General features: G+C 38.9%; 2 protein-coding genes across 4 annotated transcripts; both read left to right on the top strand.

Moving 5' to 3' along the window:
- The first annotated feature begins 444 nt into the window (after positions 1-444).
- Positions 445-5,352, top strand: LOC113652746 (kelch-like protein 42). 2 transcript variants are annotated; one of them, XM_047822058.1, is made up of 4 exons: positions 445-1,284; positions 2,723-3,157; positions 3,264-3,564; positions 4,891-5,352. In XM_047822058.1, the coding sequence occupies exons 1-4, from the start codon at positions 994-996 to the stop codon at positions 5,229-5,231; spliced, it is 1,368 nt and encodes a 455-aa protein (XP_047678014.1). In that variant the 5' UTR covers positions 445-993; the 3' UTR covers positions 5,232-5,352. The 2 variants fall into 2 exon arrangements, with proteins under 2 accessions (XP_047678014.1, XP_027017814.2); XM_027162013.2 differs by having other exon boundaries at positions 2,438-3,157.
- Positions 5,353-5,734: 382 nt separating this feature from the next.
- On the top strand, positions 5,735-15,194 carry cpt1b (carnitine palmitoyltransferase 1B (muscle)). 2 transcript variants are annotated; one of them, XM_047822519.1, is made up of 20 exons: positions 5,757-5,786; positions 5,892-6,000; positions 7,431-7,603; positions 7,767-7,906; positions 8,296-8,467; positions 8,686-8,787; positions 8,885-9,022; positions 9,137-9,214; positions 9,382-9,489; positions 9,591-9,675; positions 10,481-10,676; positions 10,921-11,106; positions 11,295-11,400; positions 12,309-12,425; positions 12,512-12,676; positions 12,847-12,981; positions 13,227-13,379; positions 13,476-13,589; positions 13,701-13,793; positions 14,569-15,194. In XM_047822519.1, the coding sequence occupies exons 3-20, from the start codon at positions 7,463-7,465 to the stop codon at positions 14,650-14,652; spliced, it is 2,313 nt and encodes a 770-aa protein (XP_047678475.1). In that variant the 5' UTR covers positions 5,757-5,786; positions 5,892-6,000; positions 7,431-7,462; the 3' UTR covers positions 14,653-15,194. The 2 variants fall into 2 exon arrangements, with proteins under 2 accessions (XP_027017634.1, XP_047678475.1); XM_027161833.2 differs by having other exon boundaries at positions 5,735-6,000.
- The last annotated feature ends 57 nt before the right edge of the window (positions 15,195-15,251 follow it).

The following is a 15,251-nucleotide window of genomic DNA, read 5'->3' as shown; positions in this document are numbered from 1 at the left end:
TAGATCATTGCAACATGATCACCTTTAGCAGAGATCAGCAAACGGTCAGCAGTAACTGAAAGACCTTAAGCAACTTTCAGGGCATGCAAGGACACATACATTTCAGAACAGTGTAGTTATCGTTTTAAAAAATGGTAATTCAGTTTAAATCAAAGGAGATGGAAACTACATGGTTATAGATCTATGACACTAAAATGTAGAGGTCACATATAGATATGTGTAAAACTATGATGTAGGTTGTAAAGTACAGTGAGGGGTTTTGGCTGTTTAAGATGGAGGAATATTCCTCAGTTTGGGGTAGCTGCATTAAATACAGAAGAAGCAGCAGCCTTTATTTTTGTCACATATCCCAACCGTTTGGAAGTTGGGATCAGAGCACAAGTTCAGTCATGATACAGCAGTGAGGGTTAAGGGCCAAATAGCAGCTTGGCAGTGCTGGGCCTTGAACCCCGATCCTGTGCCTTATTTCCTGAGGTGGGGAGCTGAGAAGAATGCACTGGAAGCATATGAATTATCTGAAGATTGGAGAATGTGTGCAGGTGAAGATACAAGAAAGGGGCTAGATTTCAGTGCTTCAAAAACTCTGCATAGAAAATGAGTGTGTTTTTTTGTCCTGTCTTGAGAACTGTGCTCCAACATGGCTGTGTCTGGTCCTGTTTCAATCCTTTGCAATGAGCTTCCTAAAATAGGTCTGCTCCTCCTGCTTTAGCTCAATAACACATGCAGTGTGCTTCAGACTGAGCTGCATAATGGAAAGAAAGCTTTAAAACAAACAAGACTAGTTTACAAGAGTAACCAAAGGATCGACTGACCTTCAAACCAGAGACTGAGTAAGGCAGCCTGAATTTATTGTGATAGAAATGCTTAGTCTTTATTGGAATCTTCCGAGTTTCCAGTGATCACTTAAACACTACATTTTGTTAATTATTTGGATTAAAAGTATAAACATTCGAAAACGTTCGGATAAATCTGCTCTGGACTGAGTCCAGAGGTATGGATTCTCTCTGGGAGACCTTCTCAGCACTATTCCTCTGTCTGTTCTCTTGGATAAAGTGCAGTTTTGACTATATTCAAAGACATTTTTGGTTTAAGAGTAAATTAACATGGGTAATGAAGAGTCTAAACAGTTTTACAGCATGGAGTCATTCTGATGTTGATAAGATAAAGAGTAAACCTGATGGCAGCCAAACAGACACATGGAAAATGGACCAGGAAGCTAGGACGTATCGTTCCCACAGGAACGGACCAATGTTTACCATCCAGACCAGCACATACCCTTTCTATGTGAGTCTCTACACAAATATGCTCACGATTTGTTTTGATCTGACCACTTCTTGTCATCATTGTCGTCGTCTTGTTCTTTAGAGGGGAAAGAGATCATATGTAATGGCTACCTATTTATACCTTATCCAACACTCCATTTAACATACTTTGTGGGAGTCTGTAAAAGTTCTATTCCAAGTGCTTTATTGATTCAAAAGAAAATCATTTGCTTTATTTCTAGGAGCTTGAAAATTTGTATTCTGACAGTGCTACAGCAATTCTTTCAAGTAGAACAACACTAATCAACCGCTCAGTGCATGTGAGGTCAGGGCAGATTGTGCTGTTTTCTGATGTTACATAGCCTGAGCATTTCAGCTATAAATTCAACCAGCAATGACTGTAACTAAGAGTCCTTGCATAAACACAGGTCAGCCTTTATGATTACAGCAGCAGTTACATTTACAATTTACAGTATCCAGGTAAAATTATTCACTGGTGCGACTTGAGCATAAACTGTTTATGGACATTATTAACCTTTAGGAAGCTTCAGGAAACCCTTTATTTAATCAAAATCCCACACATATTTACTGTAGCGGCACAATGATCTTAAATCCGCCGAGGAGCTGAGTGGGGAGCAATAAATTCGTGACACGTTAATCATCCTTGCAGTTTGCTCTTTATTTTCCATTCGTTTGAAAGCTTGTTTCTATATACAGTAGCAATGTATAACAGTGATTTGCTCAAGTTCAACAATACTGCTTCTCAATGCATATATTGTTCTCATACCGTGATTATACGGTCAACCAAAAAATATGTGCTCCTACACTCACTCCCACATGCTTCCAGAGCCACACACAGGTGTTTTAATGCCCCCATTCTCCCGCAGTCACATGACATCCACTTAACATGGCTCCTACATTTACAATACAGCATTTGGCAGACGCCTTTATCCAGAGCGACTTACATTTTTATCTAATTTTTGTACAACTGAAAAATTGAGGGTTAAGGGACTTGCTCAGGGGCCCAGCAATGGCAGCTTGGTGGACCCCTTGAACTCACATCCTTCCAGTCAGTAGGCCAACACCTTAACCACTAGGCTACCACATCCCATGAGTATGATGTACCTAGATATACCCTTTGCTAAGAATAATATATTTTATATTTCATGCATTAGGTTGATGTTGAGCGACTGGCAGACTGTAGTGATTACTTCAGGGCACTATACAACTCCTGCATGAGAGAAAGTACAGAGCAACAAGTGAACCTGTCCCATGTGCCCTCCAGAGTGTTCCACAACCTCCTGCAGTTTTGCTTTCTGCAAAGATTCTCTGTTCCTTATAACCTTCTAGAGGAGCATTTACGTGTCAGCATGTATCTGTTGGTTCACGGATTCACTCGTTGCCTGCTGTCAACTCTGTCTGAAAATCTCACCGAACAAACATTTCTGCATTACCTGCAGTTGGCTGAGGAGCTAAGCAGTGTTGAGCTCTATGAAACTGTGTTGGCATACCTGAGCACAAACCTTCTAGAGCTTCCTCACTTGAGCAGGAACCTGGACCTCCAAATACAACTGGAGATCCTTAAGATCAGGTCAAAGGGTTCACCTCATCTGTGCTGCCTGAGGAAAGAGAATCTGATTTCACGAAACGTTCAAGAAACAGACTCTGCAAGGAGGCTTTTCAGGCTGGATGAGGATGATGGAAAATGGAGTACTGTTACAGACTTGCCGTTTAATGCGGATAAATGGTGCTTCACCACAGCAGTTCTGTTTAACTATCTCTTCCTCATTGGTGGGTTCCGGCAACACATGAAAAGAGGATATGAATTCAAGATGGCCTCCTTTCGATATAATCCTTTAACAAATAAATGGGTATCAACAGCCCCTCTTATCAAGGTATGGAGTTAATTATGTTTAAATCACAGGAATATAAATGTAAGAAAAATATAACGTCATTTATTTTCATGGTTACTGAAGATAGGCTGTGTGTGGCGTCTCTCAGCACAGGCGCCACTTCAGTGCAGCGGTGTGTGAGGGGCAAATCTACGCTGTAGGAGGCTGGTATCTGGACTCCCTGGTGACTCCTGACTCCAGCACAGGAGTGTATACAGCAGTGGAGCGATATGACCCTTGGACAGATTCATGGGCTTTTGTCTCCTCGCTCCCCCTCTCAGACTTCCAGTTTACCCTTTCCCTCTCCCATGATTCCCCACTCACCACCAGCCTAGGGACAAGCCTCTATGTGCTTGGGAACATAAAGAGAACTGGAGAGAAACTAGTACTATGCTATGATACCACACAAGGTATGGCAAACAGATGACTATCACATTCTGTCACCATTACTTAAACTATAAGCAGTGTCATGGATGACTTGGACTATGCCATGCCTAAACACTAGGGGGACTTTCTGGTAGGTTTGTTTGTCTTGTGCCATGTGTCTTTGTTTTTGTTTTATCACCGGTTTGCCCCACCTTATACTTTACCCATTCTTTCCCTCATGTCTTCCTAATTACCTTCCCTATTTAATCCTGTGGTCCTGTGTCTGTTTTTTGTTGTGTCCTTGTCCTTGCATGCCTCCTGATTCTTGGATTTGTTCTCATGTTTTTGGTTTTCATGTATCTTTGTTTATTTTGTAGTTTTGCTTAGTTTTTTTCCCCCTCTCATATTTTCCTGTGTTTGGTTGGTCTAATTTATTTTAATAAAACCCCTTTTTTCATGCCGTCCCTGCATATGGGTTTGATTTTCCGCTCTGTGAAAGCAGACGTTTTCTGACTGACAAACATCTAGTAAACCTTTGGTTCTGGGCTGAGACAGGAAGTCTCTGTTGGCCTGTTCCAGCTTTTAAATGTTTGTTTATTTCAAAATGTATACCCTTATATTTATAATTTAGACATGTCTCATGTTGTACCCTAAATATTTCTTTTGATTTTTATTCCTTGGTGGACCATCTCAAATCCACGTTAAATGGAGAACTCACCATTTCCGTTTAAGAAAAGGTCTCAAGTAGAGCTGTTTTAGAAAGATAGAAACCTTAACCATCCAAAGAACCATTAGGTAACCTGTCGTTTATAATTGGGTAAATATAAATACCTCATAGAAGAAGGGATCTTCAAGGAGCAATTTCATTTTCCTCAGAGATTAAAAACCAAATAATCTTTTAGGATTCTTTGCTAAGTGTGCAGTTATTCATGTAGTGTGACCATTTATAAGTTTTCATCATTTATAAAATCACCCATTCATAGTCTCTAAATAACCTGTATGTATTGATATAACATTACTTACAATATATTCCACTTGGTCCTTAGTTTAGTCCGACAACTTTTGGCAATGTCGGTGGGGTTCCTTTTAGATTTTCTGGCTTCCTTCCAAAAACATGACAGAAGTTGGTGATTGGCTACACTAAATTGCCCAGCATTGAAAGGCTAAGAGAGAGAGTGTGTGTGTGTGTATCACTTTGTTAGGCTGTCATCCCATCAAAGTTGTTTTCCAACCTCACACCCAGTGTCCCTGGGATAGGCTCTGGATCCACACTGACACTGAACAGCATAAAAGAGTTGCTGAAGATGAATCAATGAATAATGAATGAAAAAACATCATGTATACCATTAAAACTGTTTTCTCTTCCTCAGACTGCTGGAGTGAGCTACTTCCTACCCTCACACGCACTGATGCAGATATGCCCAGCCTCAACTTTCTGGGATCCACTGACAGGTTGATTGTGATTGGTGGTAACAATATTGAAACCATGGTCACATCATTCTGTGTGGAGACCCGGAAGTGGGGTCAGATCAGAAGCATGGAGAAGACGGCTTTAATCGGCCAAGGCACAGTTTTCAATGAAGAAGTCTACATGTCTGGAAATCAGGAGGACACGATCTATCGGCTGAACATCCACTCTCTGTTTTTGTCCGCCCTTCCCTCGCTTCCTGTCTGTACATGCTATGAGAGCTGTTTCCATCTCTTTTTCTGAATCATTCATACAATCCAGAGCCTGTGCATTTGATAATTTGCTACCTTTCTTCGGTACCCGTTTGGAGATGTTATAGGAACGCTTATTGGAATAAAAATTTTACCTTGTATTACTTATGCCCACCTGGTGGTTAATTAAATCATTTAATTTTCAATCCTAACGAGTTGTTTGTGAAGAGTAAATTTACATGTTACCTTGGTACATGTCTGGTGTCACCTAAAGCCTTATTTAGCATACAGCAGCTGAAAAGACACAACACAGTTACATAGAAACATGGAAATTATTCGCATGAACTTTCCTACTCTTCCTCCTGTACTCCAGATATTAAGCTCAGCAAGATTTGGAAGTGAGTATGATTATAAGGTGTACTGCACTGTGCAGTCACTAGCATAGTCTGAGCCACATAGGTGTCTGGTTACAAATGCACTCACTCACACACACACACACACACACACACACACACACACACACACACACACACACGTGTGTATATATATATACACACACATACAGAGTGAACCAGAGAGAGCTGGAGCAGAAAAGAAGGCACAGAAGGTAGACGCAGGGTACATGAGTGACAGAAGTGCATAATTTGACCATATGTGGGAGTTGAATTTTCTCTCACAGACTCCTTGAGGATTTTTTTATTTTTATTTGAAGGTCACCAGGGTCAACGTGTAGTAGAGAGCCATTCTCATAACAAAACAAAAAGAACTTGACCGACTCAGCCATTCTGATTCACTTCACCGGTAGACTGCTTTAACTAAAGGTAAAGCTGCTGTTATTTTATTATCTCTCTTCTTTTAAAGTACTAGGCATAAGGCTTTACATATGTTGAGGATGTATTTTCCTTCGATCTTATATTATAATCTTAAATCACTTATTTAGATGACAGAGATGAGTTACTGTACTCAGGATTAGAATGCAGTTCATTTCTGTTTAAATGTAGTGATGTAGTGTAGTCATCATTGTATGGTGGAATGTGATGTCTAATTTCTGCAGACTCATGCTTCTATAAATTAGCCTATTAACAGCAAACAGTTGCCATATTTAAATAATAGACAGATGTGTCATTAATTATTTAGTACACAATAATTAGCAGTAAAAGCTATTTTAAGATGAGACCGTTTTTCATCTGTGTCTCCTCTGGGAGTTGTTTGTACTGGGCATGTGCGTCAGCTTCTACGCTATTTCTGACTGTTCAACTTTGCCCCAGTTTGACGGCTTCCAGTCACATGACATGGAAAAAAACGTGCGCATGATTTCCCCTATCACATAAAACATAACCTGCAGTGACAACATACATAACTTCAGGAAAATATTCAGATTTCTCAAAAAGTTGTTGACCTTTTGCTCAACTCAGTGTAAGCACTGCTGCCACGTTAAGGGAAAGGTGATCATGCTTTTCCCACATATAAAAATACCTGAACTTCAGCCTTGATACTCAAATGTTGTTAAAATTAAGCAGATTCTATATAGATGTGTTATAAAAGTTATATAATACAATGACCTTGATTTTTGATTAATTGTCTTCTATCATTTATTACATTCAGATACCCCCAAAGGATTATACAATACTTTATGGATTCTATAAATTAAATATTCTATAATTCATATTTTTCATATCCTTTTTTTTTTAATCATGTTGCTGTTCAAAGTACTGTTTTTCCAACTCTAGTCATTGTGTATTACACGGCCTATGTTTTTCAAAGTTTATTAAGAGGCACTTAAGTGCAGCAAAATGTTAAACGCTGCTTTGTTTACTAATTACAAATAGGTAGCGAAAGACCTGAATAAATCAGCTGAGAACATAATCAGAGCTTCTGGAACACTACAGTTAAGCACTTTTAACATTAATTAAGTAATAAACATTAATATGCTTCCATGCTATGTGGAATGTACAAAAGGATGACGATGACATTGATTTTAGCTCAAGATCACAAGAGGAAAAGATCTAAGTGATTGTGAAAGAGGGTTCATTGGCTTATTGGGTTGAAGACTAATTGGCTTCATGGTGTGCATTTGATATTCAACACTATGTGTTCAAGCATGATATATACAATGAGAAATAGAGTATGTGGTGGATACAATGTGGTATCTGGACAGTTTTCCTCCTCTATATTCCCATTACACCCTTGATACCTTTTGCTAGGCTGTAACTAATAATCATGTTGTTATTTAATCTGATCACTTTTACAGTTAATAGCTGCCCCATTCACAAAGCACACGCTATGGCAGAGGCGCACCAGGCCGTGGCATTCCAGTTCACCGTCACACCTGAGGGCATCGACCTGCGCCTCAGCCGTGAGGCGCTCAAACATATCTACCTGGCCAGAGTGACGTCATGGAGAAAACGTGTGATTCTGTTCCGAGTGAGTGAACTAATAGAGATAGATTGTGAAGCTAGCTTGTTATTATATTTTGGCATGATGGTTTATCCAAGGATAAACAGTATCTCTTCGTTAATTACTACTGCTATCATGTGATGTCTGTAAACATAGAACTATTACAAAGTTTTTGTGTCTGTTTGAACAGAATGGCATCCGAATGGGTGTCTATCCAGCCAGTCCCTCTAGCTGGTTATTTGTGGTGATCGTGATAATGAGTTCCATGTATGCCAGATTGGATCCATCCATGGGGATGATTAACAGCATCAAGAAGGTTTTACCTGCAAGGTCTGTATGTCATCATGACAACAATATGATGTTAGATTAGTCAAAAGATGCTGCAATCTAAAACAATAAAAACCATTCTTATCAATAAAATTACAGTTAGACTATAAAGATTTTAAGAGCTCTGTGTGACAGTGCTGTCATTCCTACTGGGATAAAGTGAACTTTTACCTCTTTATTTCACTTTTAATTTGTACTACAACACATACTAACATAATTTGTTTCCAGGTGTATCAAACACACAAATCCATGTTATATGGTATACCTGATAAACATAAGGGTTAACATTAGGCCTATACAATTTCACACATTTTCATATATAATGTAATTTATAATGATTAGAGACATTTAGAATCTTTCAATAAATGTTTCTGGTGTTTGTCTCTGTGTAGTGATCATCTCACGTCTCAGGCTCAGACAGTGTTGAGTGCGATCGTGTTTGCCACAGGACTATGGTTCTCTCTGATTATGCTACTACGCTACATTCTGAAAGTTCTGCTGTCTTACCATGGCTGGATCTTTGAGCCACATGGCAAAATGAGCATGACTACCAAACTCTGGATAGTAAATACACACACACACACACACACACACACACACACACACACACACACACACACACACACACACACACACACACACACACACACACACACACACACACACACAAAGTAATGAGAAAAAGAGGGAGAGTCATTACTCATTTAAAGAGGAAGAGTCATTACTGATGACATCTGTTTCATTGTATGAAGTAAAGAAGACTTTGATGTTTCCTGCCTTAGAGTCTGTTAAAGATGTTTTCGGGTCATCGGCCATTACTCTACAGTTTCCAGGGCTCTTTACCTAGACTGCCTGTGCCCAGCATTGATGACACCATCAACAGGGTGAGAAGCTCCTCTTGTTCCACTCAGGGACTGCATATAACATTTCTGTACTTTACATAAACAACACAGTTTGCAAAAATTAAATCTACTTTGTCAGTATCTTGAGTCAGTGCGCCCCCTACTGGATGACGATCGATATAAACAGATGGAAATTGTGGCTAATGAGTTCAAAAAGGACCAAGCCCCTAAACTACAAAAATACCTTAAGCTAAAGTCCTGGTGGGCCAACAATTATGTAAGTACATCAGAATAGCAAATAAAAAGAATTTTGTTTATTTTGGAGCTGCATCATTAAACACAATTTGTTTGTTTGAGTGTAAAATGCATAATAACTCCATGCTGTGTTAAGGTGAGTGACTGGTGGGAGGAATACATCTACCTGAGAGGCCGGGGCCCAATCATGGTGAACAGCAACTTCTACACCATGGTGAGAAAAAAAAAACATAATTTATAAGCCTTGCTTCTGAGTCCTTTACAGTTGTACCATCTAATATCTCACATGTGTGTGTGTGTGTGTGTGTGTGTGTGTGTGTGTGTGTGTGTGTGTGTGTGTGTGTGTGTGTGTGTGTGTGTGTGTGTGTGTGTGTGTGTCAGGATTTGCTGTATATGATCCCCACTCACAGGCAGGCAGCACGAGCAGGAAACGTGGTCCATGCTATCCTGCAATATCGGCGCAAACTAGAACGAGGAGAACATGCCCCGGTACACACGTACAAAAAATTTCATAGCTGGCATAACATCCAGTAGTTAGTGTATTGAGTTAATTGTGTCTATATTTGACTGACTCTGTTTTGTCCTCGCAGATGAGAGCGCTAGGTGTGGTACCCATGTGCTCCTATCAGTATGAGGGAATGTTCAACACCACTCGAATCCCTGGCATTGAAACAGGTAATGAATGACCTGTGCTCTCAATATGAATGAAAGCCAAAACTATAATTAGGTACAATCATTAACCTGTGATTAGACCTGTTATTCAAACACATATAGGATTTTTACTCATCTGAAAACTTCATTAATTCTGCTGAACGGTGGGAAATCCCTGCATGAGTCAAGAATGATGATATTAATGATTAATAAGTCGTTAACAATAACAATAATTAACATTATGCCAAGGTCTAGAAGTTTAAGCTTGGGGTAAACTTTGAATTGAATTTTGTATGCTATTAATCTTTATATTATTCTTTATACTAAACTTTCTTCTATGTTTATGTTCTGTAAAGCTGCTTTGAGATAATGTCAATTGTAAAAAGTGCTATACAAATAAACTTGAATTGAATTGAAATTAAATGAATTAAATTAAACATGCCTGGACAGCATAATAAAAATAGGTGAAAGGTGATGGTCTAGTTAATGATGTTTGTTGCTTCTCTGACCAGAATTGGTTGTCCTTAAAGGTGTTCATTGTCCTTCAGGTCATTCCTGACAAGAAGAATTTAAGCCCTTGTGTTGAGACACATGCTTTTGACATTTCATACATTTAGTCATGTTCACTATCCACTTCAGGTCAGGGTCATGGGAACTCTGGGCTTGAGACGGGGATACACTCTGGTTTTGGTGTACGGCTTTTAAGATTTGACTGTTTGACATTTGGTAGATGAGAAACAGATGAGTCTTCATACTAATGTAACACATTTACCCAGACCTGCATTAAAAGACCCATTATGCTTCCTTTGTATAATGCATGTGTCCTCAGATTGTGTTCAGCATCTCAGGAACAGGAAACACCTGGTTGTGTATCACAAAGGACGCTTTTTTAAGGTGTGGCTGTACTACGGTGGTCGCCATCTCTTGCCGGCAGAATTGGAGCAGCAGTTTCAGCATATTCTTAATGACACCACAGAGCCTCAGTCCGGAGAACTCAAACTGGCCTCGCTCACTGCTGGGAACAGGTAAACACAACACCCAGTCCAAATCAATAGCTATACATAGTATTCATTGCAGTGTTGTAAATTTGAGACACATTTGAGGCAGTTTTGAAGTGTGAATGCTCTGACCTAGAGTATTGAAATTAAATATTTGTGAATGATGTCAATTATTCAACCTTAAGCCATTTTATTGTAGAACAGCAACATGTACCAACATCCAAAGTGCTTTAACATATTCCCAGAACACACCTTTATAACACTCTTCTAGAGTCCCATGGGCCAAAGCACGACAGAAGCACTTCAGTGATGGTGTAAATAAGACGTCTCTGGATACCATCGAGACAGCTGCCTTTTTCCTCACGCTGGATGACGAATCACATGGATATGATCCTGAAAATCCAAGGTCAATGGATCTCTATGCCAAATCCCTACTGCACGGAAAGTGCTATGACAGGTATGGGCACATGTAAGTGTTTGTGTTTTATGCTTCACAGAAGCTGAGTCATGTAGGTAAAAGGTCTCCTGCGGTCTTCATACTGTACTGCATTAAGTGAAAGAGAGAGTGTATATTTAGACACAACACTGGATGACCTTAGGTGCAAGTTCAGAACACTAAGTCCTCTCACTGTACTTCTTTTTCAGGTGGTTTGATAAATCCTTCACTCTTGTTGTCTACAAGAATGGTAAAATAGGGGTGAATACTGAACACTCGTGGGCAGATGCTCCCATTATTGGACACATGTGGGAGGTAAGTGGATGGCGTGATTATGGCATTATGGACAAAAGCATCATGGAAAACCTGAAAATATTGACTTGTTTAATAGTCATTCTAAAAAGCTAAAAAAAAAAAAATGGATAAAATATTCACAAAAAAAGTGTACCATAGATTTAGAAAATTAAGCAAGTGAGTTAATTTCTTTGTTTTTTTTTTTTCTTTACCTATTTTACCTTTCTTTTACCAAGAGAATTCACTTCAAGTAGAATATTGTTTGTAATTGTAAGAGAACATGCCAGAAAGATGACACTATAAATCATATTTCGGATTTCTTTATGGTAAAAATATGATATCACCTGGATTAACTGGAATCATACCTGTTAGCTTGTTGTCAGTTTATAAGAGAATAGCCAGAGGGCTGGGTAACCTAATAGTGGCTAACTTGCTATTAAACCTGTCTGCATTTTCACAATATGCATGTACACAAGTCTAATGTTAGTCAAAATGTTTGACATATAGTGCTTGGATTTACTGACATGATATAATACTTTACATTACTGTAGCATGCCTGCTAGTAAACATTTAATTAGCAAGTAGCTAGAGCTGGAGATTAGCTGCTTAGCTGACAACATTTGCATAATTCTGTGTTTAGGGAGCTGACTAGTTAATGTTGCTGTTGCTATGTAATGTTATGTATAAATATGCACATTTCCATAGTGTGTGTGTGTGTGTGTGTGTGTGTGTGTGTGTGTGTGTGTGTGTGTGTGTGTGTGTGTGTGTGTGTGTGTGTGTGTGTGTGTGTTTAAAGGTGCAAATAAACAGTGTGAAAAAATATCTGTTTGCTAAAATGGGGGAGAAGCTTAAATATAACTACTGTAAATATAAGATTATAAGTACAGTGATTAAAAGCTGATATTAAACATGTTCTGTCATATGCTCAGGATGCCTTAGCTACCGACTTCCTACACTTGGGTTACACTGAGGAGGGACACTGCAAAGGAGACATTAACAAAGGTCTGTCTCCTCCAACCAGGCTACATTGGGACATTCCATCGGCGGTATGGAAAAAAAAGAAAAACTCATACAGGTCAAGAGAAACTTTGCTGTAGGTTGTTACTTAGTGCTTTGACTCTCACCCATTTAGTGTCAGGAGATTATTGAAGAGTCATATACAGTAGCCAAGGAGCTTGCTGATGATGTGGATTTCTGTGGCTATGTGTTTGATGAGTTTGGAAAAGGCCTAATCAAGAAGTGCAAAACAAGCCCTGATGCTTTCATCCAACTAGCGCTACAGCTTGCACACTACAGGGTACACACACACACACACACACACACACACACACACACACACACACACACACACACACATACACACACATACACACACATACACACATACTGGTGCTTTTGCTGTAGTATTTGCAGTAGGACCAGAGTGACTTGTGTCTGACTGGTTTCTGTATATTGCCTTCGGAGTAGGATAAAGGTGAGTTCTGTCTTACATACGAATCCTCGATGACCCGCATGTTCCGGGAGGGACGGACAGAGACAGTACGCTCCTGCACCATCGAATCTACAGCCTTTGTCCGAGCCATGGAGGACAAGACCTGTACGGTACGACCAGGATTTTGACAATACACCGACTCAATACATTAAAAATAATTCATTTAGGAGATTATGGACTTGAAGTCTATAACCTGATCTGATCATGTAGATCATCTAAGATCTTACGTACGGTGTGGAATAAGCTTGAGTTTACATTTAAATTGATTTAGTCATACAGACAGATTTAGTCTTTTTTTTTTTTTTAGAAATGCAAGTTCTTTACAACTCTGTGCTTTATGCTGTTGCTTGAGCAGAACGAACAATGTCTGGCATTATTCCGGACAGCAGCAGAAAAACACCAAAACATGTACCGTCTTGCCATGACTGGAGCCGGTATCGACCGCCATCTCTTCTGCCTCTACGTCGTCTCCAAATTACTGGACATGAAGTCACCTTTCCTCAACAAAGTATAAGCAGTGAAATAAATGGGTCTTATTTTCTTGTTAAACTGAAATGAATAATAGATTAAGATTAAGGGCTGAATGTGATTTTATGTCCTGCAGGTTCTTTCAGAGCCTTGGCGTCTCTCCACCAGTCAGACACCACAGCAGCAGCTCAACCTTGTTGATATCCAGAAGTTCCCACAATATGTTGGAGCAGGTGGTGGCTTTGGCCCTGTGAGTGTTTCATTAATTGTTAGCATTCCTATATGTGTGTATGATGTAGACCAGTAGTTATTTTTTAATTTTTTAGCTTTGTGGAAATTCACACTGATTGTGTACTTGCAGGTCGCTGATGATGGATATGGAGTTTCTTATATTATCGTTGGGGAGAATCTCATTACATTCCACATCTCCAGCAAATTCTCCAGTCCAGAAACAGTAAGACCACACCTACACCTATACACACACACACACACTACATATGAGAAGCTTCTAACAATACCATTTATGTAGCTAATGGATGCGATATCTATTCGCTACAACTAATTTGGTGGTATTTATGGTTTTTGCATAAAGCCGTCTTTTGAACTGTCACCATTTCAGCCAAATTATCTACTATTTCAATCTTCTGGGAAGGTTTTCCACAATTTGTGTTCCAGTTCATCCCAAAGGTGTTTAGTGTGGTTGAGGTCAGGGCTTTTGAGATCTTCCACTCCAACCTTGGCAAACCATGTCTTAATGGAAATCACTTTGTGCAAAGGGGCATGGTCATGCTGGTACAATGTTTGGACCACAGATCCACTGAGGGAAATTGTAATGCGTACAGAGACATTCTGTACAATCCTGTGCTTCCAAATGACACTACATCTACACCTAACTCTTAACCTAATCTTAACCTCGAAAAACCAAGAAAAAGTAAATATGTGGCAGCTTATCGAGTTTTAAATAAAAGCTGCATTTGTTGTAATACAGCAGTTTTCCTCATGGGGACCAGCCAAATATCTCAAAACTCTAAGATATACATCACTTTCTACCTACCAAGCTATAAAACCACACACACAAACACACACAACTATGCACTGTGCTATAAGATACTGTATGATGGTGTATGTAGTATGTGAGTATTTTGTGAGTTTAGTTTTGTTTGTTATTTACATTTTGCCTTAACTTTTGTTTAAGGCATACAAAAAGACAGGTGTAACTCTGTCCACAGGACTCACATCGCTTTGGCCAGCACATCAGACAGGCCATGCTGGATATTAGAGCGCTGTTCAACCAGAAGGAGAAGGCAATATGAAGACGATCAGATACACACACACACGGTCCAACACAACGCTTAATGCAATCAGAATGAAACTGAAAAGACAAAATGTAAAAAAAATTGTACAGATATTAAAAAAAAAATCTTGTAATCTGAACGTTTAATGATTTAATGAATCTGTGGCTTTTGGCGTTTTGGTGAGAATATTGTACAGACAGAAATTTTAAACCAATGTTAAAATTTATTTTTAATTTATTTAAATGAATATATCTATTTCACTGCTCATCTGAGCAATGAAAAAAATTTAACTAAATTTTTTAATTTAGCTAAATATTTTTTAAAATCACTACTGGCATCAGGCCTATATAATCCTTCAGCTTTGCATGACATGCTGATATGGAAATGTATAATTGTAAATATTTATATGTTATAAATGTGACAAAATATAGGTTAGTGTGCTTCTAGTTCATGTTCTAGTCAATGATTTTCCTCTACATAACATCAACCTCTGAAGCTTTTTGTTTATGCAGATAATAAAGTAGTTTTTTTCTCTGAAACTGTTTATTTTAAAAAATATATCAAGTATTGTGTATCATTTTTACATCAACTACTGGTTAAAGTGTTGCATTGCTCTA

The sequence above is a fragment of the Tachysurus fulvidraco genome, chromosome 13 (genome assembly GCF_022655615.1).
Source record: "Tachysurus fulvidraco isolate hzauxx_2018 chromosome 13, HZAU_PFXX_2.0, whole genome shotgun sequence".
In the NCBI taxonomy this organism is placed as follows: Eukaryota; Metazoa; Chordata; class Actinopteri; order Siluriformes; family Bagridae; genus Tachysurus; species Tachysurus fulvidraco.
The sequence above is the reverse complement of the archived record's forward strand: the minus strand, read 5'-3'. Positions and strand labels throughout refer to the sequence as shown.

What these genes read in the sequence shown, in the direction of transcription:
- cpt1b (XM_027161833.2), top strand. Translation starts at nt 7,463, where the DNA reads ATGGCAGAGGCGCACCAGGCCGTGGCATTCCAGTTCACCGTCACACCT. An exon ending in AACGTGTGATTCTGTTCCGA is followed by an intron (nt 7,604 to 7,766) that starts GTGAGTGAACTA and finishes CTGTTTGAACAG; the next exon opens with AATGGCATCCGAATGGGTGT. An exon ending in TCGCTCACTGCTGGGAACAG is followed by an intron (nt 10,677 to 10,920) that starts GTAAACACAACA and finishes ACACTCTTCTAG; the next exon opens with AGTCCCATGGGCCAAAGCAC.
- LOC113652746 (XM_027162013.2), top strand. Translation starts at nt 994, where the DNA reads ATGGATTCTCTCTGGGAGACCTTCTCAGCACTATTCCTCTGTCTGTTC. An exon ending in CCAGCACATACCCTTTCTAT is followed by an intron (nt 1,285 to 2,437) that starts GTGAGTCTCTAC and finishes TTCATGCATTAG; the next exon opens with GTTGATGTTGAGCGACTGGC. An exon ending in ATGCTATGATACCACACAAG is followed by an intron (nt 3,565 to 4,890) that starts GTATGGCAAACA and finishes TCTCTTCCTCAG; the next exon opens with ACTGCTGGAGTGAGCTACTT.